At 40.9% G+C, this 23,679-nt stretch overlaps 1 protein-coding gene across 10 annotated transcripts in view; it reads left to right on the top strand.

Moving 5' to 3' along the window:
* HDAC9 (histone deacetylase 9) overlaps window positions 1–23,679 on the top strand; it is an 880,403-nt gene that overhangs the window by 659,738 nt on the left and 196,986 nt on the right. For all 10 annotated transcript variants that reach the window (XM_077491260.1, XM_077491259.1, XM_077491263.1 and 7 more), the window contains 3 exons: window positions 6,292–6,423; window positions 14,204–14,313; window positions 22,875–22,997. In XM_077491260.1, coding sequence (XP_077347386.1) covers window positions 6,292–6,423; window positions 14,204–14,313; window positions 22,875–22,997 — 365 coding nt within the window. The remainder of the gene's footprint in view (window positions 1–6,291; window positions 6,424–14,203; window positions 14,314–22,874; window positions 22,998–23,679) is intronic.

Here is a 23,679-nt window from a genome sequence, read left to right as displayed (position 1 = left end):
GAACGTGCTGCTCTTGTTTTTTCATCGTCTTCATAGTGCTACTGTGATGTTCTTTTTTTATTTATTAATGACTTCATTCTTATAACAGATGCATGTTAATGTAGGCTAAACTAGAAAAACAGCACCACTCTAATGCTTCAGAAGGTAAATCCTGTAGCTGGTGACACTGTATGCTGGCGGGGATATAAGACTTGTCAGGCTGAGCTAGAACTACAAGAAAATGGCACAAACAAATGGCCACTGCCCCCACCTATAATGGGCCTTCGCAGCAAGGAGCACATGGAAGGGCAAAATAAACAAGAAAATTCCCAGCTCACTTACCAACCAGCCTGCAAAAAAAATAAGAATTTTCCTATCTAACAGTTTGTGTTAAAAACGGGGTTTGTTTGCACACATTTGCAAATACATGCGTAAGCTGCAGGGGACACTTTAGGGCACCCCAGTATTATCTACAGTCCTAACTCTGTACATTTTTGGGAGCCACCACAGTGGAAGCACATGCATAATAATAGATTGAGGGCAGGTAAGCCTGGAGAGAGCCTTAAAGGCACAGAGGCGCACTGGGCACCCAGCACAATGGCAGAAAAGGAGTCCAGTGCGTCCCCTCACCAGTATTCCAACAGTACAAAGAAGAAAATGGCACCTGGCCGCACACAGGATCAGTAGATTTTTGAAAAGGTGCCCGCACTACTTTGGTGCGACTTTTGGATCAAAATTGCACCAAAAGTTGCGTCAAGTTGCATTAGAATTTGTGCAACTTTGGAGACGCGCTAATGTGAATGGAGCCTAAGATGGTGAAAGATGATGAGAATTGGTGAAATTACACACAGGAAACTTGCGACAACAGCTTAAACTGGAACATAGGCAAGGATTAAAAGATGAAGACGCTGCATATTCAGTAACTGATTAAATCTTCTGCTGAAAATGTTCAAAAACTGAGGGTTTAATAACACTTTAAAGCTTGCTAAATAGTAGCAAAATATTCCTACCTGTGACATATGTTCATGTGTATCTGGCAGAATGATCGTTCTTTTTGGTGATCAAGCCTGTGGACAAGTTGGCATACTTTCCAGGCAGCTGTGAGAATAACTCACACCTGCCCATGATAAATAATAGAATTGCATGAGAATATAGCGCCATACTTCTCAAATGAATCATCTTTATTTACCTTAAGGACCCATTTCTGATTCATCAAGCTGTAATAGCATTTAATATACCCTAAAACTCAGGTGTTTTTAAAGCAGAACAGTGCAAATGGGCCCTTAAAAACGTGCACATGCTTCTTTTGCCTTATCAACAACTAAAGTCCTATTTTTCCTTCTTCTTTTTTTTTTTGTTTTTTTTTGCATTTTGCCTCCAAACTGCATGTTGGTCTATTAAAAACTACATTTATGCATCCTCTGTAAATGCTTTAGAAAAAGCTGAAAGCTGCATTTTGATAATTCACAGGACAAAGATACACAAACTGTGCATTAAATAAAATAGTGCAGACTTTGCCTTTCTGTCTCAGTGCAGTTTAGGATTAATTGATGGATTGTTTTATATTTTTTTACTAAACCATAGGCAAGTAGAAACAGTGCTAATGGGTCCTAATAGTCAAGGTTTGCTTTTCTCGTGGCAGACATATACTGGTCAAACTCTTTTTTGTTTTTGCATGTGAAAACATAAGTGCTGATTACCATAGGTGGAGTCTTGCTCCAATAAAGCTGAGCCCAGGTTCACACTGCTCCGACATAAAAGTTGCACGGCTTCCGATCCGACTTTACCCTGCAACTTCAGTCTAACTTAAAAAGGAGTTCCACCCCCCCCCCCCTTTAAAAATGAAAAGCCAGCAGCTACAAATACTGTGAACATTAGGACACTTACCTGTCCTGGAGTCCAGTTATGTCAGCACTGCAGCTGATGTTTACATCGGCTGGTCGGGTGCTGCTGCCGCCGCCATTGCTGGTAAGGGAACCCGGCAGCCTTTAGGTTTCACAGCCAGGAGGGAGGAGGAGGGGGGGCGAGCTGCTGACATACTTCGCTGTGGATTGGTTTCCAGGAAGTGGGGACAGGGTACCTGCAATAAGCACGCTTATCTGATCCCCCCCCCTCCGGTGCCACATTTAACACCTTTTGGGGGGGCGGGGAATCAGTAAGCGGAAGTTCCACTTTTGGATGGAACTCTGCTTTAATGTGACTTTTTACACTCTATGGGATTAAAGTCATATCAAAGTCGGACCAAAGTAGTGCAGGAACCCTTTCTAAAGTTGGAGCGACTTGTATCGGATTAGTTAAGATGGTTCTCATAGGGAAACATTTACATTTGACATGTCATGCGGCTTGTGATCTCACAAGTAGGATCCCATGTCGCACCACTGTGAACCGGGCCTAATAGCTGAAGATGGTATTAGTTATTTTCAAATGGACTTGTTCTGCAGTGTTGAAGACATTTTTACCACTTCTTCAAGTAGCTTCTATAGTTCTGAATGCCAGGAACATACCTCAACAAGGCAGATGTTGATTCAAGAACATGACGAGATGTAAAAGTTTGTAAAAGCACCCTGTTCTGCTTCCATAGTGTCAAGAAGCCTGATACATTTGTAAACGGCTAGAGCTGCATGATGGAAGGTGTGAATAGTTTTTTTAATAAACCTGGATAAAGATTTTTAATTGACATTATGTGGGTACAGGCCATGTCAAATGTCTACACCCCTGTTTAAGGATAGTTGGTCCAGTTTGATGATGGCATTTTCCATGGCATGCAAACCAGTTGTCGTCTCTGTGCAAAATGTGCACATCGCTGTTCTAAAAATGATATCCTTTCTATCTTAAAAAGCCTTTTTACTCACCCACCCACTCCCCCCAAAAAAAATGCATCATATTCACAGTATTCCCCTACACCTGCTTATTCTGTTGCAGTCACTGCAAAATACCCTACCATGGCCGATGTCAGAGCTTACAGAGAGCAGTGAAGTCACTCCCTCCAACATGTAACATTGCTCAGGCCTAGGCATTAGATGCTAGGATCAAGCACAGCATTATGGGAAAAGGTCACATGCTCCCCAATAGCCAGGAACACCCAGTATTTTGAAGTGACAGCCATGAAAGAAGGATCGGCAGGTGAGTGCCGTGAAGGTATCTGGTCTTTGAAAGGGTGGGCTATATGGCCAAGTCAATTGGACCTCTTTAAGGTGTAGAAAGACTGCTAGTCCTGAAGTCCTGACCTGCGGAGTTTGTGCTCCTATGTTAGGCCTTCTAATCTAAACTTACTTAATGATCATTGGTAATTCTAATCAATGAACAATTATCTTCATAGTTCTAAAGTTCTTCCACATCATGACTAGTTCTAGATTGTAAGTTCTAACGAGCAGGGCCCTCTGATCCCTCCTGTATTGTAAGTGTACTGTCTGCCCTCATATTGTAAAGGGCTGCGCAAACTGTTGGCGCCATATATATCCTATATAATAATAATAATAATGACTACCATGAGGTCAATATCTTTTGTTATTTATTTTTTAAAGAAAAGAATGTTGTTTTTCTGAAATTACACTGGAGTGATATACAGAAATTTTAGATTCACACAGCTCTTAGTGGAATTATTTTTAGTGGAACAGGAAGCCCGGCACACAGCTATCAGTTAGAAAGCTCACTCCTTATCTTACTGCCTCCAGAAGTGATTGGCAGGGTGATGTTTATTGTATATAAATGGGAACTAATCACCTATTTTGCTGCTGAAGTTTATAAACATTGAAGTTCTAGGAAGTAATATTAAATGGTTCTTTATATATTTTTTTATTTTTATGCCTTTTTATTTTGGAACTAATTACCGTATATACTCGAGTATAAGCCGAGATTTTCAGCCTCTTTTTTGAGGCTGAAAGTGCCCCCCTCGGCTTATACTCGAGTCATCGCTGTCTGCCCGCTCGATCAGCGTGTCGAGCAGACAGACAGCGGCCATTCTATTCAAAAGCCGCGCCTCCGGCTCCGCCTTCGCCTGTGATAGGCGGAACACTGAATTTCCCAGCAGCCTGTGTTCCGCCTATCACGGACATCGTATCATCCTCGTACTACGGACGAGGATGATACGACGTCTGTGATAGGCGGAACACAGGCTGCTGGGAAATTCAGTGTTCCGCCTATCACAGGCGAAGGAGGAGGCGCGGCTTTTGAACTTTACAATGGCCGCCGACGAAGAGGGCACGGGACGGCACGGCACGGGACGGGACGGGACGGGGGCAAGGCAAGGCAAGGCACGACACGGGACGGATGCAAGGAGGCAAGGCACGGGACGGAGGCAAGGAGGCAAGGCACGGGACGGAGGCTCGGGACAAAGGTAGGCTGGACACACACACACACACACACACACACACACACACACACACACACACACACACACACACATGGATGGAGACACACACAGGGATGGATGGATGGATGGATGGAGACACACACACACAGGGATGGATGGATGGATGGATGGAGACACACACACACAGGGATGGATGGATGGATGGATGGAGACACACACACACAGGGATGGATGGACGGACACACAGGGATGGACGGACACACAGGGATGGACGGACACACAGGGATGGACGGACACACACACAGGGATGGACAGGCATGTCTCACCCTCGGCTTATACACGAGTCAATAAGTTTGCCAGTTTTTTTGGGGGTAAATTGGGGGCCTCGGCTTATATTCGGGTCGGCCTATACTCGAGTATATACGGTATTCATGTTTCTCTTGTGTTACTTATAGATTTAAATCACAGAATATTCATGTATTTCTTTCAGTTCCAGATTGCATGTTTACATTTCAATAATTTATGTTATGCAAGGTTACCTTCTCAGCAGGCCGATAAATTTAGAGACGTGAATATATAAAGAAAAATTTCTACTGCTGATGTGATTGAAATGCAAAGAGTGAAGAGTGCATGGTAAAAATAGGAAGGCAATCAGTGCCACCGGGCATGAAATACATTGACATAGAAGTTAAGCGACTCTCTGGTGAATACTGAACAGCGTTCTCTAAGTAGAGGGAACATACCTCATATTAGTCAGTGGCTGCCAGGGAAATCTCCCATGAAGGCACATTGAGGAGAAACTATATATCTAGATTTCTTTTCCACACTAACCTAACTACATTGTGAGATTTCTGAAATAATCAAATCAAAATGATATATTGTCATATGTAGTTTGGGAATGTGATGTGTTATTTAGGAGTCTATTCACACCTGGATATTTCCCAAATAATAGTACCGGAACTTGTGAACAGACCTACACTATATTGTCAAAAGTATTGGGAAACCTGCCTTTACATGCACATGAACTTTAATGGCATCCCAGTCTTAGTCAATTTTGACTAGCACCACCTTTTACAGCTATAACAGCGTCAACTCTTCTTGGAAGGCTGTCCATTCTTCCAGAAGCACATTTGTTCACAATCTCTGCTCTAATTCAACCTAAAGGCATTCTATCATGTTCAGGTCAGGCCAGTCAAGTTTCTCCTCCTCAAACTTGCTCATCCACACTATATTGCCAAAAGTATTGTGTCCCCCCCCCCCCCCCAAATCATTTTGTGATTGTGGTGTGTAGTTATTTTGGGGTTGGGCTTGACATTGTTTTACAATTTCATGTTCCCAACTTTATTGTAACCGTTTGTGGATGGCCCTTTCCTGTTCCAACATGACTGCTCACCAGTACACAAAGCAAGGTCCATAAAGACATGGATGAAAGAGTTTGTGGTGGAGGAACTTGACTGGCCTACACAGAGTCTTGAGCTTGACCTGATAGAACACCTTTGGGATGAATTAGAGTGGAGACTGCGAGCCAGGCCTTTTTGTCCAACATCAGTGCCTGACCTCACAATGCACTTTTGGAAGAATGGTCAAACATTCCCATAGACACACTCCTAAATCTTGTGGACAGCCTTCCCTGAAGAGTTGAAGCTCTTTTAGCTGCAAAGGGTGGGCCAACTCAATATTGAACCCTATAGACTAAGACTGGGATGTCATTAAAGTTCATATGCGTGTAAAGGCAGGTGTTCCAATACTTCTGACAACATAGTGTAGTTGTGGCTTTGTTCATAACAGCATGGTGGAAATTGTTCTGATCACTTTTGGTAGGTTTTAGGAGAATCCTGTGGGCTGGTGGTTGTGCTCAGTATGCAGTTGTTGGCCCCATAAGGGTGAGCTATTATGTTCTGACTTGGAAAACTTTCTCAGACCTGTTCTTGAGAGTTCATGTGACCATCTGTCATCTATTAACTTCATATGTGTCATTCTCTGCATAATTCTCATTTCAGCTTCAGAGCCCAATTTGAAAGTTCGCTCTCGATTAAAACAGAAGGTAGCAGAGAGGAGAAGTAGCCCTTTACTAAGAAGAAAAGATGGCAGTGTTACCAGTTCATATAAAAAGAGAATATTTGAAGTGGCAGGTAAGAGACCTTTAATATTATATATTTATATGAGAGTACGCAAACTTGTATGAAAGTTTTGCTTGTTGCACACATTTTTGCATATTTTCACTAAGGTTAAATGTATCCAGAGGCTATGATTTTCCAGGTAACTTTAGAACTAAAATGTGCTCTAGACCACAGATCATTGTTTTTTTAATGCCAGTGAATTGATGCTGTTGGTTGTTGGGACAGAACTGCTGCCTTTTATTTGCTACTTTGGGCCCCAAGCAAGGTAAGTACACTTTTGCAGGGGCTAGTTTATTATTAAATTAGTATTGGAGATGTTTAAGTTAGGTTTTAGGGTCAGATTGAATGTGAAAGATTATGTTTTTAGTTAGGTTGTGGGCTCAGTGTTAAAGCGGAGCTATAGCCGCCTAGGCCCGGTTTATACTGGTACGTCATGGGCGCCGACTTTGAGAGCACAAGTCGCATGACAAGTCTTTCCCCATTTCGTGCAACGGAACCATTCTTAGCCCCTGTACACACAGTCGGAGATTTCCACAACCAAATCCGTCGGATTTTGCCCGTCGGATTTTGTCTGTCGGATCTTGTCCGAAACTGTTGCATACACACGGTCGGACAAAGTTGGCGAAAAATCTGATCTTTCAGAACGTGATGACGTAATTTCGTTACGATGGGACTACATTCAGGCTGGTAGCCAATAGCTTTGATGTAGGAATTTGATCTGAGCATGCGTGGCACTTGGTCCGATCAAAATTCTCTACACATGATCGGAGTATGTCCGACCGGCCCAGTTGGTCGGGAAATATTTCCAACATGTTGGAAAATTGGGTCCGACGGATATTCAGACGGAATCTGTCCGATGCATACCACACACAGTCGGATTATCTGACGACACGGACCGATAGGATACATTCCGACGGATTCTCCGACCGTGTGTACAAGGGCTTATAGGAACAACTCAAGACTTAGAAAAAGGTTCCTGCACTACTTTTGGTGCGACTTTGGCACGACTTGCATTGACTTATGTTAAAGAAGTCGTGCCAAAGTCACGCTGGGGTGCCGGCTTCAAAGTCACGTGCTTAATACTTCACTCCCCTCCAGCAATGCAATGTCTGTGACAAGGCAGACATCTTCATTCTGGGTGGGCTGGATGTAACATCCTTGGAACGACGCATGCTGAGCCTATACACTGAGTTGCACATGTAGATTCTAAAGAAATTTGCAAGCAGGCGGGTAAGAAGATTTCATTATAAAAGAGAAATAATGAGGCAGATTTAGGATTGGAGAATGTTCATATAATAAATTGTATGAATTATTCAGTCATTTTCAGATAAAATAAGGAATTTTCTTTCACATGATTGAACAATTGTATAGTCTTTTGAACATTCTCAGCCCCAATAAATCAACAAGCAGTATGTTTCTTATGCAATAAAAAGCATGCCTGCTTGCAATATTTATTTCTTGATTTATTTTGAGGGGGAGGGGTGTAAAATTCCACTTTAAATAATAGGAGGAAGGATGAGAGGTAATGGCCCATTTGAAAATGTAAGTTTTAATCTCTAGTTAACCACTTGGCTACAGGGCACTTACTCCTGCCCAGGCCATTTTTCAGCTTTCAGCGCCGTGGCACTTTGAATGACAATTGCGTGGTCAAGCTACACTGTACCTAAACACATTTTTATCATTTTGTTCACACAAATGGAGCTTTCTTTTGGTGGTATTTAATCACTGCTGGGTTTTTTATTTTTTACTTTAAAAAAAGTCCAAAAATTTTGAAAAAAAAAAAATTTTTTTACTTAGTTTCTTTCAGTAAATTTTGTAACTAAGTATTTTTTCTCCTTCACTGATGTGTGCTGATGAGGCAGTACTGATGGGCACTAATAGGCTGAACTGGTGGGTATTGATGAGATGGCACTTATGAGCACTGATGAGGCAGCATTTATGGGCACTGATTAGGTGGCACTGATGAGGAGGCACTAATATGCTGCACTTATGGGCACTGATAGGTGGCACTGATAGCCGGCACTGATGGGCACTGTTAGGTGGCACTGGTGGGCACTGATAGGCGACATGGATAGGCGGTACTGATGGGCACTGATGGGCATTGATCAGCAGCAGTGATAGGTGGTACTGATAGCCAGCACTCACTTGCATCGTTAATGGGCACTGATTGGTGGCACATGTAGGCAGTGGTGGGCACTGATTGCTGCCACTAGTGAGCACTGATTGCTGGCACTGGTGGGCAATGGTGGAAACTGGTTGGTGACACTGTTGGCACTATATTGTAATCAGGGCACTGATGATCAGTGCCCTGACTACATTGGTAGATGTCCCCTAGTGTGGAGATGCCACTGATCGGCTCTCCTTGCCACACACTCTCAGTGTGAGACGAGGAGCGCCGATTACCATTATCTCTGTGTTTACATGTGACCACCTGTGATTGGACACAGCCAATCACATGGTTAAAGAGGCGCAGATGTGGCTCTTTACAGAGATCATGGTTGCGCCGTGTTGCTAGGATACGCCGCAACCCGATCTCTGTAAAGAGCCACAAATGCCGTGCTGCCCCCCCCCCCCGTGTGGGCGTGAGAGAGCCTGTTCTGGGACGCTGTCATAGGATGGCATCCCAAAACAAGAGCCGCTGTGCCGTCATTTGAACATTTGCTACAGTAGTTGTTAGGCTTTATGTGACAGTTTGTGAGTCAACCTAGTTGAAAAACCTAGTTCTAAGACCTAACTCAGTGTGGCACAATTACATTTGAATCATTGTCACCTTTTTCACCAATCTGCCTTGCAAATTCCACTTGAAATGTCCATAAAATGGTCTGAAATCGAAACATGGGAACATGAGGCTCTATAGTTCATAAATATTCACTGAAAATCACAAAAACCTATGCATTAAATGAGAACTTTACACAAAAACAATAATAGTAATAGTAACACATTGTAGCTTACAGTCTTTTGATGTGGTGGCTGCATTACTTTATTTTTTACGCTACAATCATTTGCAGAAAATGCAAAATAAAATACCTGTTGATCTTGCCAGAAATGCAGTGTTTTTGTCACTTCCTGCGAGCTGCCCAGAAGATCTTCCTTTCTAATTATCTTCTGTACATTTCCAATTGCCTGTACTCTGTCAGGGGACAACCATTGTTCCCTCCATGCATATAGTGGAGGAGTGACGTAGCCACCCAGGGACAGGAAGTCTGTTATTTGCAGGATTATCAGGTGAAAATAAAGCAAAAGAAGCTTGAAAACAAATTCAGCCACCATACCAAGGACTTGTACTCTACAATTTATTGCATGTTCTGGTTTTGGATTTAGATACACGTAATTTCTTATTATTGTCAGTTGACACATCAGAAATGTTTATACTGATTAAATATTTTCTGCTTTTTATGTGTTTTTTCTTTTTATCGGATGTTGATATAAAGCCAGTGGGGATGTTTTAATCTACTAGCACACAGAAGACCAGAACAGTGGCAGGTTTACACTCTAGATTAATAGCATGTTATTATGACCTCTGTAAATCTACATTGTTTATCTTGGTGACACAAGTAAACTCCTCTTGTCCTAATGTCATGATATCCGTGACATTTTCTTACTCTGCAAATACTGTCATGCTTCATTTTGGCTGTTGAATGTGTTTAAATGGTTTTATGTGTTTGTTAACCCTAATTGGGATGCACAGGAAATCTCAATGCTGAATTCCAGGATACCTTAAAAAAAAGCAAAGTTTATAGACAAAATGCAGAAAATTGTGTAGAAATAAACAATTTAAAGTTGACTTTACAATGTCATTTTGGTTACATGATACAGTGCAGCAGCCATGAGAGTAAGAATAAGGAAACCTCCTAACAGAGACCAGGATAGCAGATATCTGGAGTTCTAAGGCTTCCCTGCTCTACCCAAAAGTAAAAAAAATATATATATTGGACATACACCTAAAGCAGATCTGTACCCTCAAGAGAGATTTTTTAGCCACTCGCCTATCGGGCATTTTTACCCCTTTCCTGGCCAGGCCAATTTTAAGAATTCAGCGTTGCATGGCCGCGCAATTGTCATTCCAAGTGTGACAACGCTGAATTCTGAAAATTGGCCTGGCCAGGAAAGGGGTAAAAGTGCCCAATAAGCGAGTGGTTAAAAAATCTCTCTGGAAAGTACAGATCTGCTTTAGGTGTATGTCCAATATATATATTTTTTACTATAGTAGTACCCATATTACATTTTTCTAATTTTTTTTCACACAAATAGAGCTTTATTTTGGTGGTATTTAATCACCATTGGGTTTTGTATTTTTTGCTAAACAAATGAAAAAAAGACAGGAAATTTGGAAAAAAATAACAAAACATCAAAGTTTGTTATAAAATTTTGCAAACAGGTCATTTTTCTCCTTCACTGATGTGCACTGAGAAGGCTGCACCGATGGGCACTGATCAGCACTGATGGGCTCTGATAGGCGGTACTGAAAGGCATCGATAGGTGGCACTGATAGGCAGCACTGATGGACACAGATAGGTGGCACTGATGGGCACTGATAGGCAGCACTGATAGGTTGCACTGATGAGGAGGCACTGATGGGCACTGATTGGCAGCACTGATGGGCATTGATTGGCAGAACTGATTGGCATGACTGGTGGGCACTGATTAGCAGCACCGGTGGACACTGTTGGGACTGCACTAATAATCAGGACACTGATAATCACTGCTCTGATTATCAGTGTAGATGTCCCTTTAACACAAGCTGGTTATCATTTCTCTTCCTCTCTCCTCACGCTGTTAGCATGAGGAAAGGAAAGCCAATAACCGGCTTGTGTTTACATCATGATCAGCTGTCACTGAACACAGCTGATCATGTGGTAAAAGGCTGCTGTGATTGGCTCTTTCCCCAGATCTGCACTCAGCTGAGCCCATCATAGGACTCTGCAATCACAGATTGTGCCGCCCTCATGCCGCGGGGAGCAAGGGGGCAGTGCAATCACAGGAGGAAATCCATGTACACCCTCTCAGCTAAGTAAGCGAACGCTGTAGCCGCCTTTTGGCTATAGCGCAGACGGGAAGGGGTTAATTAAAATCTTGTAGCAGTCATGTAATCTTTGATTTAAACCCCCTAGTAGCTTAACTGACACCATCCACTGCTTTATTGACCCCATCCTCTGCCCCACTGATATGTTCACTGCTCTACGTACTGACACTAACCTCTGCCCTACTGACACCAGCCTATGCCCTACTAATATGTCCACTGCTTTACTGACACAATCCAATGCCTTTATGACAATGTCCAGTGCAAGTTCTATAAAGATATAGACGAGCGAGTTTGGGGTTGAGAAATTTGACTGGCCTGCACCTCAACCCGATAGAACACCTTTGGGATGAATTAGAGTGGAGACTGTGAGCCAGGCCTTTTTGTCCAACATCAGTGCCTGACCTCACAAATGCACTTCTGGAAGAATGGTCAAACATTCCCATAGACACACTCCTAAACCTTGTGGACAGCCTTCCCAGAAAAGGTAAAGCTGTTATAGCTGCAAAGGGTGGGCCAACTCTATATTGAACCCTACAGACTAAGGCTGGGATGCCATTGACATTCATGTGTGTGTATGTGTAAAGGCAGGTGTCCCAATACTTTTGACAATATAATATATACACCCACACACGCATGTGTATTTGAACTTTGGGGTGCACACCCTAATGATTTAGGGTGCACACACTCATGGCCCCAAGGGTAATGATAGTAAAAGACAAAACCTTTCTGTGTACTACTATTAGTGTAAACATACACGATCATATACCTTATAGTGGTTTGGGGATATATCAGTGCAACATGGAAGAAGCAGCATTTGTGTTGAAGAGTCAGCATTGTATGGCCACCTTTACAGTCAGTCAGATAGTTTGGCAGATCATTAATACAGTGTTTGTAAGTTAAACAAGAGATGTACATCCAGATTACTGAAACTCTGGATTGATGGATGTCTTCTATGTAGAATGACACTACTACCATAAAACAACAAGGTGCCACAAACCTCCCAGTAGTAATGTAAGTTCACCCAAGCATGAAACTACCAGTTCCCATGTTTTTTCTTTCCTCCACTGTCTGGTCACCATATGGGAAGAACCGTAGAGTGCATTAGACTAACCACTAATATTGCAGACAGAGAATGTAAATGTATATGAGTAATATGTTGTACAAAATGTATGATTAATGTATTAATAATGTAGTATTAAAGGTAAGAGTAATAAAAAAAATAGGAGTTGCCCAGATAGTTATGTATGTAAACCATACAAATTAACCTTAAACATGTATGTCTCTTATTTGGTCCCTGTTTGCTTTGGTAAATATACTAGAATTATGTTTCTATATCTTTTCATGATAAAAAAATAGCCATGGACTTTGACAGAAATCTTTACAGCTGATAAAGTCCTGTGATCACTGCCTGTGTTGTAGTCTATCAGTTACATCACTCCTAGTTATCTCTGAGGACTACAGAACCACTCCCCTCTATGATGGGGAAAAGAGGAGTCTGCAGTCTGGTCCTGGGGTGAAAACTCTGCTTCTCCATAGAAATAGTATGGTGAATGAGCATTGTAATTCTAGGATAGGAAGTGTTGTACTGGCAGGATCTCCAGGTCAAAATCCCTGGACTGGTAAGATGACATATATCAGTGTTTAGGGCCTTTCATATTTAGGGATAAATGTCCAGAATGCAGAAGAGCTGCGTTCCAGGCCTTTGCCCCTAAGCACACATCGCTCTCAATGTAGGTACCATTCAGTGCAATGTTCAGCCCCATATGCAGCTTGCCATAGACTTTGACAGGCTGCAGGCTGGATGCTGCAACTGCCTCTTCCAGGACACACTGCAGCTAGACGGCCCCATGTGCAGGGGGCCTTATTCAAACATGCAGCGCTTATTATGGAGTCCATGTTCAAAATAAATAGCACAATTTCCTTCACAGAGAACTTTGCAAAGTCATAACATCTTTTGCCGCGTACACACGATCAAACAATCCGGTGGAAAAGTCCGGAGGACTCATGTCCGGCGGACTCAAGTCCGCCAGACAATCCGCCCGTGTGTAGGCTCTGGCGGACTTTTTTTACCCAAAAGTCCAGCGGACTAAGATTGGAGTTTTGCAACCCAATTTGTCCGCCAGACTCGCATTTCGGCGGACAGTACGGCCGTGTGTGTGCCAGTCCACCGTACTTTTGAAATAAACAGACTTTTCCCACCGGGATTGTCGGGAAGAGGCTCTTGTCCTCATCAACATGGAGACAAGGTGCTTTGGGGTGGGGGGGCCGCGCGTAGGGATTCCCCTTTAAGTCCATACCAGGTGACAGGGCCAGCGACGCTTCCTTCGTTGGTCCCGGCTTCCTTTAGCCCAAAATGATCGGACTTTCCTCCGCGTGTGTGGGCGAGTCCATTCATTTCAAAAGTACGGCGGATAGTCCACCGCAAAAGTACCGTGTGGGGGCAGGTAGCTCATTCAGAAAGTCCGGTGGACAGTCCAATGGACAGTCCGCCAGACTAAGTCTGCCGGATAGTCTGATACGTGTGTAAGCGGCATTTGTAAAAAAGTTGTTTGTAAAAAGTGTAGTAGTAATATTGAAAAAAGCAAGGCAGGACCTTTTAGTTGGAAAAGCAACAGAAATTAAAAATTAAAATAAAATACAGAATATAGAATAAATCTGATCATATATGTTTAATTTCACAAGGCATGTACTGTATACGTTATACTTTAATATCCTTGCTTTCTTTGTAAGCTCTTTTCATTTATTTTGGCTGTTTTATTTGGGTTGCAGAGTCTTCAGTTAGTAGCAGCTCTCCAGTATCTGGACCCAGCTCTCCAAGTAATGGCCCAGTTAACATGGAGAATGAAAACGCAGCATCGCCATCCAGCTCACATGCCGAGGTAAGAGGACATAATTATTGTTTATCTATTGTTATTTCTTAAGCTGCCAATTATGGTGATCATATGGTGAGATCAAACTAATATTCAAATGCAACACAAATTAATAGCAAGCATTCTCTTGATATCATAGTACAGTATATGGAAAATACACTATGATAATTTTTCCATGATAGAATATGTGCTAAATAAGGTTTAACGTGAAAAAAATAAATAATTGATGACATTTAGAATCAAGGTTCAATAAGCTCTTGGCTCTTTAAAGCTCCCCAGACCCCATGCAACAGCTTCTGCCTCATCCCTGGCAAGGCAAAACAGACTGTTTATAGACAGCTTTTGGGAGACAATGCTGAAAAGCTGTGTAGTGCCAAATGGCCATCTTTCTTCCCATATACAAGGAAGATATATTCAGCAATGGTCTATAAAATGTGTCATCCATAGCATACAGAATGCTTTGGTAATTAAGATTGATTATGTTATATATATATATATATATATATATATATATATATATTGGGGCTGTGGAAATTAAAGATTAATTCCTCGATTAATCGTTCATTTTTTCGATCAATCAAAATTCTTTTGACCAGTACTCACCTCTCCGCCGGCTTCTGGGTCTTCAGGGAGTTCCGTCAGAACTCTTCGCCCCTTCCCCCAAGTGCCTCCATCTTCTAACGAAGGGAAGGGGGGAGGAGTCCGGTGACGTTGAAGTTCTGATTGAACATAACGCGTACGGGGGAGGAGCTATGCATGAAGTCACCCGCTGCTGCCCTACGGAACTAACACGATTGTCGGCTTTACATGCTGTGTTTTTATCATCTTTATGTGAGTAGTTTGTGTTTGAACACAAAAATGTAATCGTATACTTAAGGGGTGAGCACTTCGATTTTTTCTTTATACCCATTACCTGGCATCCTTGCTAAAATCTAAGGAGGCGTGAAAGACGTTTATGGTCCGTGTTAACCCTTTTGATACCTGCTTGCATGACCACCTGTTTGCACAGGGGTCCATGCCATAAGGTGAGAGTGCTTAGTTAGACCGGAGGTGGAGAATCGTCACGCTGCTGTGAAAAAAAAAGACTTACGTTAGTGCTATAGTTTGAATTTAAAACGTATTTGTGTGATGTGAAGTTAAGTCATGGATTGTGGAAACTAACTAGTGTCGGGTGATTGTATATAGTGTATACCACATTTACCACTGACTAATGCAGAGTTGCAATGCAAAGAGATCAGCTAAAAGTAGTTGGATCTGTATGTGCATTATAATTAATCGAAATTAGTCGATTAATCGATTAAAAAACATTGACTAATCAAACACAAACATTTTAATCAGTAACAGCCCTAATATATATATATATATATATATATATATATATATATATATATATATATATATATATGGCTCAGTATTCTATGGCTCAGTATTCTACTCTGAATAAGGACTGATGAGTAAAAACACCATTATTCCATGTGAAAAAGTCATAAAGTATTAATGCTGGACACAGCTAGGCAACTAACATTTTCAGAAGGAGGGCAACAGTGGTAGCCTCAATTTTCAGTACAGGTTTCCTTTAACACATTGAAGGTGAACATTAATTTCAATAAGCAGGCATCTATTGCTTGTCCTAGTAGCACAACCTTTGGCTGCTGTTATAGATGTGAGCCTTTTGCCATAAGTCGGTGCCAGCTTTACACAACTGGATACTTATTTATTTATTTTTTTTCCTGGTTGAATGGGCAACATTGGTAAAAAAAAATGATTTGATGTAATTCCATAGATTCTCAATTGGACTAAATTCTGGGCTGTGACTGAGCCATTCTAAAACATTCACGTTCTTTGTTCTAATCTATTCAGTTAACTTTGGTTGTGTGATTGGGGTCTTTGTCCTGAGGAAGTAAATAAACTAACATCAATCTATGCGTAGATCAGACACTGGGGGGATTTACTAAAACTGGACAGTGCAACATCTGGTGCATCTTTGCATAGAAACCAATCAATTTCAATGTTTTGTTGTCAACGCTTAATTGTACAAGCGGAAGTTAGAACCTGATTGGCTATTATGCACAGCTGCACCAGATTCTGAGTGCTCCAGTTTTAGTAAATGTCTCCCAGTGTTTCTAGTTTGATATTAAAACATTCTCTGTGATGAAATTGTTATAGTATACCGGTCTCTGTTACAATGGGTCTCTGTGGCAGAATCTCCTTAAAACCCAACTCTAAGTTTCATGCACATTGTCCACTTTTCTTCCTTGAAACCCCATCCCCACTAGGTGACTGTCGTTGGGGACAGTGCCAAAGAGTAGGTGAGTATTGCAACCAGAACTGCTTTGTTTTTGTTTTTATAAGCTACTGAGGGATGGTAGAGAAAAGTGGAGTTGAGCTTTAAGTTCTATTTGTAGCTCTATTAACTGGCTGTAGTTTCATTTAACTTTACATAGCAAGTAACATATGCATTAAATCAGTTCAGATAGGAGAATACTGCATTCCACACAAAGTGATTGTATACATTTTTGTATTTTTTGTTTTGTTACAACATAATATTATTTTTTTCTCTTCTAATACAATTATCATGTCTTAGCTCTATTGCTGTTTTCAGTAAGCAATGCAATGTGCTTGTACAGCAAAATGTGTAGGTCACCAGCAGGACATCCACTGAGAGACTCAGACACATCTACTTCCAGGCTTTCCATTCATAATAAATTAATTGTTGGTGAACTGTGATCCTGGGGGCAGGTGTTTGACCTCTGCCCACTGATTAGTAGCCCCCTGTGGACGCCAAAAGAGAAAATAATGTTACACTGATAGCTTACATGTGGCTTTATCTTGTAACTCTTTGTGTAAGAAGCCAGAGATGTCAAATTGAGTTGGAAGAATAAAGACTTCATTACTGCACAATTAGACAATTAGGAAGTGAGCATTCGGTAATGAAAGATTTGATGCTTCAGGTACCCGTTAGACTCTGCTCTACTGCAAATCTGTCTGTCACCAAGGAAATTCAATAACACAACATTGTCTAATTAGGCAATAACAAAAAAGTTTTTTATTTGATTAACTTTTGGTTAACATTTATTATATTTCAGGTTTGCTGCATATTACAGATTGTGATTTTGGAGCTGTACAATACTGTAATAGAAAATAAGTTATCATTTTGTGAGAAGTTGAATATTTTTATGACTCTTAAGATCATTTTCATTTTACCTAACATAAGCTCTGTATTTTGGATCAATGAAAGAACATTGTTTGATGACTTGTTAGAAAGTAAGATTAGGTAGAATTGCCCAACAAATTGTACTAGTGATCGACAACCTGCTGCATTTATTGATCTTACTCGTTACTCATGGTTCTAATAAAGGGCCAAAGATCACATTTTGTCTTTAAATAAAAATAAAAAAAAGAAGTGATGACCTCTGATAAGTTAACAGCAGAAATACATCTAAATTCTACCTGAGTCTTATGTCTGTCACCTATTTTTCTCCATCACTACTGCATATACTGTAAATGGCGAGAAAATAAAAAGAATCACTGTGAAATAATGTTATATTTGTCTTGTTTTGTAGTCTATACCCTGGACTTTAAAAGAGAAGGGCCGGAGATAAAATTTGTACTTTTTATCAGAAAGCTCCCAAATTGAATTTTATCTGATGGGCCAGCCGTCAGTTTGCCATTATTGGGTTCTCAAAGAGATATATTTCCCCATGAGACGTAATACCGTATTTGATAGTAAAGAGACCATAGGTTGTAAATCAGCACACTGTAGAAGTGTAGAAAAAGAGCGGAGTGCACTCTGCACTCAATCACAGTAGAGTTAAGGAAGAAAGACTGAATGTAGTCATAAAAGGAGGTCATATGTGTACATAGTTTCTTACTGCCTGAGGATTTGAAACCTATTCCTTGATTATATATGTATGCTTGGAGATACTGCACGTGTATGCCAATGGATGCTAGAATAGGAGTGCTAGTTGATTACCCATCGATTAAATTATCAATTCCTACCAGTTGTGCTTTGCTCGCGCATATGGGGGCCAGAGATATCTGTCACATTTTTTTTGTACCCATGGAGGTGAGAAAAGCTAGATCAAACAAGACTTGTCTCTTACCTACTTTAGCCTATAGAAGTAATCATTTTTGGATTTTTCAAATACGTATTCATTGTGGGTCATTTACTAAAGGCAAATAGACGGTGCACTTTGCAAGTACAATTGCACTCCTGCAAGTGCAGTTTCTCCAGAGCTTACAAAATGAGGGGAAGCTCTGCTGACTTCCATTATCCAGTCATGTGCAAACAAAATAGGCTTTTTTTTTACCTTGCGTATGATTGGGTATTCTTTGCGAAATGAAGCTTCACCTCATTTACTAAGCTCTGGAGCAAGTGCACTTGCAAAGTGCACAGTCTGTTTGCCTTTAGTAAATCAATCCAATTGTTTCTTAGCTGCTCATCATATAGAATGCATCGTAGCAGTTCCTTATTTGAATTTGCATATACTTTACTTGCACCACTGCATCTGCCTTTTTTATCCAGACTCATCACAATCAATATGCATGGTTTCTACACAAGGAAGAAGGTGGCCTCTGCTCAATAAATATTTACATTTCGTTTTTTATAAAATGTGGCTATAAAATTTAAAATTCACATTCGTAAAAAATTCCCCCTCTGTAACCAACATATTATTTGCATTTCGCTAAGCACAGTAAACAACTCTTGTAAGCAGGTCTCTATAAAAGTACAATCATTCTGCCTGCATCTCCTAACCACACAGTAAGATTTGAGCTTTTACTTAATACATGGCAATTCCTTCTTGTCGTCGTGTTATACTTTAGCAGGTCTGAGTGGGGGAGTGCCTATTTCCCATGATACAATAGGAACTTTCTCTGGGTTGCTGGATGTGGGTTGTGTTGTCAGGTACCTTGATATTACAGGACAATGTGCAATTTTCCCATCACACATGTTCCTGGAAAAGGCTGAAGAGTAAGTGGGTGCTGCAGCAGATATCAGCTGGAGACTGATGACACCATAGATCAAAGTATCTATTTCCCTAGCACACCATGGACTGTCAAAATCAACATCCAAACATTGATATGAAAAAGTCACATCACAGCTGTAAGGTGCGATGTTTTGGGGCCATGCAGGACCCCGTCATTAGACTTGCCAGACAAAGGGATCCTGCACAGCCCTGAAATGTTGCACCTTACCGTTATGTTGTGACATTTTCAAATAAATGTTTGGACATTGATTTTGATAATCCAGGGTGTGTTGGTGATATATACTTTGATCTTTGATGTTATATGAGGTTCAAGCCTAAACACAAAATTTTTGAGAAGTCTGATCCTGTATTGCATTTTAATTTACATGCCAAGGCAAGCAATAGGTTATTGGTTGGTCTTTGGTTACATCTTTCTGCACTTCTGTCATAAGTGATAGTATTTTCCGACTTTATGATTGCAGTAATTCCCTTTAACAGACTTTTACTGCTTTTTTTACGGATCAGCTGCAAAGTGCTTTGGCACAATGAAGCCGTGTTGCTCTACTCTTTGATAGTAAAAGATAGAGCTAATGATTTTGAAAATGTTGGTTTGTACAACGATCACTGTCAAATTACAGTAATCACCAGTAGAGTGCCAATGTGTTGTCACTGTAACTGATCATAACAGATGAAAGCAAATGTCCAGTGTCTATTAGTGTCATATATGTAATAGGACTGTATGCACTCTTGTGTAATGCAGTATGAACTGTAAGTGTAGAGTATGGTATTCTGTTTCCTGGTGCAGCACAGTACACTTTATCAAGGCATATATTTACTATGTATAGACGTGCAGGGGTTAAATTTACAGTTTTCAATATATATTATGTAAGAAGCTCATTTTATTCTAAATGTATGATATGCATCGAAGGCATTTTCCCATATGACCGTTCCATAAAAATAATGTCCCCATTAGGACATCTGAATGTATTTTCACTTCTTTTACCTTCTGGTTATAACGATTTGCCACCTAAGACTAATAAAAAGGTTAATGGCTGCCATCCATCCTAGTGAGAAGATTGTTTAATGACATGTAACAATGGATGACCAGTTCCTTGATTTACTATAAATACAGTAACGTAACACCTTTTACTACTGTGCAGCCTTTTCTTGTTTATCATACTGCCCCTGGGTACACACAAATGTCAAAGAGAAAATTACTCATCCCGTCTCCTCTGCCCAAGAGCTCCTATAAGCTGCATCTAAAAACAAAACCAGCCCTGGAAAGGTTACATTTTTGAATAACATCCTGTATTTTTTTGTTACTGTGCTCCACACTGACAGCCGAGCATTAGGAAAATTTATTTTCTCAAGTTAATTGATATTCCAGATTGATCCATTACAAAACCAGCAGCCCTTCCAACCTCTACATGCTTGACAAGTTATTATATTTACTTAGTCAATCCTATGTGTGCTGGATCCTTCTTGGTGGTGGTCTATTATCACAGACCCATATGCTTTTTGTTTGGGAAGAAAGCAGTCACTGTTGTCGTACTGTTACACAGGGTATTCTTTTTCAGGGATGTGACTCCCCTGGGGATAATATCATGGCATAGCTTCTAATTCTAATGGAGCCTATGTGGCTCTTATTATGCAATGCTGTTGAATTAAGAGGTATAAACAGACTGTGTAATTTGAGGAAGAATGTGTGAGACCACATGTGGAAGCCATGGACTTAGGGCAACCGCAGGAAGATGCTTTCTTCTGTGACAAAATAAAATTGATTTAAATGAGTCAGCAGATAGAAGATATATTAAAATAAAATATTTGTAAATGTACCGGTATTTAAAACCAAAATATTTTTTCTTTTACTTTTAGGTAGAGGTGGGGAACATTAGAACCCATGTTTTTATTGCTCTCGGTGTACCTGCTAGAAAGATACATATGCTCTCTATTTGTCCTGATAACCGCTGTCACTGGATCTGAAAATGAGGGGGAATCCAGAACAGGAATAGGGGGAGATCTTCCAGTGAGGACACTTTTTGTGATGGAAGCTGTACAGATGGTCGGACATTCCGACCACAAAATCCGTCTGATTTTTTCCGATGGATTTTGTCCAAAACAGGTGTTGCATACACACGGTTGCACAGAGTTGTCGGAAAATCCGATCGTTCTGGACGTGATGACGTTCGTTCGTTACGACGGGACTACATTCAGGCTAGTAGCCAATAGCTTTGGTCTCGTAATTTGATCTGAGCATGCGTGGCACTTTGTCTGATCGGAATTCTCTACAAACGATCTGACAAAGTCCGATCAGATCATGTTGTTGGAAAATTTTATATCCAGCTCTCAAACTTTGTTGGTCGGACATTCAGACGGAAAAAGTCAGATGGAGCCCATACACGGTTGGATTATCCGACAACACGGTCCGATCGGACATTTTCCGTTGGAATGTCCGACCATGTGTATGGGGGCTAAGAGAGGCTCCCTCTCACTTTGGAGTCTCCCTCTCACCTTCTCTTGTGTCTACAGGTCAGGAGGCAAGGGGAAATCTCCTTACAGATTACATCAAATTGAGGTTTTAACCCTCCCTTACCCTATACAAAAAGAAGAAAATGTTTTGGTTTAAAGTGATTGTAAAGCTTTATTTTTTTCATTCAAATAATAAACATGTTATACTTACCTCCTCAGTGCACTGGTTTTGCACAGAGTGGCCTGCATCCTCCTCCTCTTCTCAGGTCCCACACCAGCCCTCCTGTCCCATCTTCCTGTTGGGAACCCCCACAACAAGCAGCTTGCTATGGGGGGCACCCGAGCATCTGCTCTGTGTGTCCATTCATACACGGGGGCACGGTTCGGCCCTGCCCCCTCTGTTTCCTTATTGCTCACTGGCTGTGATTGACAGCAGCAGGAACTAATGGCTCACGCTGCTGCTAATAGCCAATCTGGAGTGCGAGTCCCCCGTAGAGGCAAGGCTCTCGTAGACATCGCTGGATTGAGAGGGGTAAGTATTGGGTAAGTATTAGGGGGGCTGGGGGGGTGGCTGCACACAGAAGACTTTTTACCTTTCTCTTTATGGTATACTATAAGGGTGCAAGGTACTCATATGGCAAGCTAAATAGCAAAGTAGGTGTTTTTTTTTTTCAGTTGAGGACTCATACATAAAAACTCTGCACAGCTCCTCCCAATTGTAGCAGTCTTTATATATGATTACTTTTCCGTTTTTTTTATTTTTTATTGCTGTTGTAACAAATTTGTTTTCTAGTGGTTAATACTTGTAATAATTTGATAAGCAATTTTCCTTTTATTTCAAACAAACGGGGATATAATTAGAAAGCAGTGAGCCTGACATTCACCAAACTTTCACTGCATATGTATATCTCTATAATGCATGTTTTTTAAATGAAAATAATTTATTCTCTTTAAGGCCTGGTTCATGCTGAATGCGGCTTTGAAATCACTTGAAATCGCAAGAGTTCAAAGCTGCATGTCAGTGCCTTGAGGTTTTTAAGTAAAGAACTGATTGTAAAACAATGCCATTTTGATATTTATTTCTCCATTGTAATATATCAATGTAATACTTTCAACTTTTTTTTTCTGTTACAGCACTTGGTTTCCCAACAACATATTGTTCATCATGAAAAGTCAATGAATCTGCTAAGTCTATACACATCTCCATCATTACCCAACATTACCCTGGGACTTCCAGCAGTAGCTCCCCAACTCAGTGTGAGTACATTTAATATGCAAGCAGAACAGCAGTAATATGAGTGCAGATCTCTTGGGAGGAAACGTCTCTGTAACAGGAAAAAAAGTTGCTGCTCTTTGTATGCCATATAGTTGTGTGCTCCCTGCCTATTGCAGGGCATTCTTTGGGGTATGGTACAATTTGAGGGCACTTTACAGAAAAATCTGGTACTCACAGAGATGCAGTTCTGATTCAGGTGGACTGCCATGGTGGATGTACACTACCTTGAATGAAATGGTAATATTTATTTAAGCGTTCACTCCCCATGTTATTGTGCAACTCCAATCCCCAGTTTTCCCAAGGTGTCAGTCAGGACAATCTGTTACATTGACCACAACACCTTGGAACATGCCAGGAAAGGGTAAAAACTTCAATTTATGCTGACAAAATGTAGGAACAACAGTTTACATGTGTGCGTCAATGACTCTGACATTGAATTATCCTGCATATGAGAACTTTTAAATCATATGTAAAAATCGATGTTTTAAAGAAAGGCAGCAGACCAGACAGTTGCAATAGCTGGAAAACTCCCAGGAATGGCCAAGCACGATTTTAGAGAGTTATCAAAGGAACAGCATCTAGATCATGAGGAGGTCATACGGATTCTATTAGCACAATATGATATCTCTTTAGGGTTTTACAGGCTGAATCACCATGATAGTT

Source organism: Lithobates pipiens, unplaced genomic scaffold (genome assembly GCF_037356315.1).
Source record: "Lithobates pipiens isolate NorthernLeopardFrog02 unplaced genomic scaffold, aLitPip1_a1.2 Scaffold_19, whole genome shotgun sequence".
NCBI lineage: Eukaryota > Metazoa > Chordata > Amphibia > Anura > Ranidae > Lithobates > Lithobates pipiens.
Note: the sequence above shows the minus strand (reverse complement) of the source record. Positions and strands in the feature narration are given on the sequence as shown.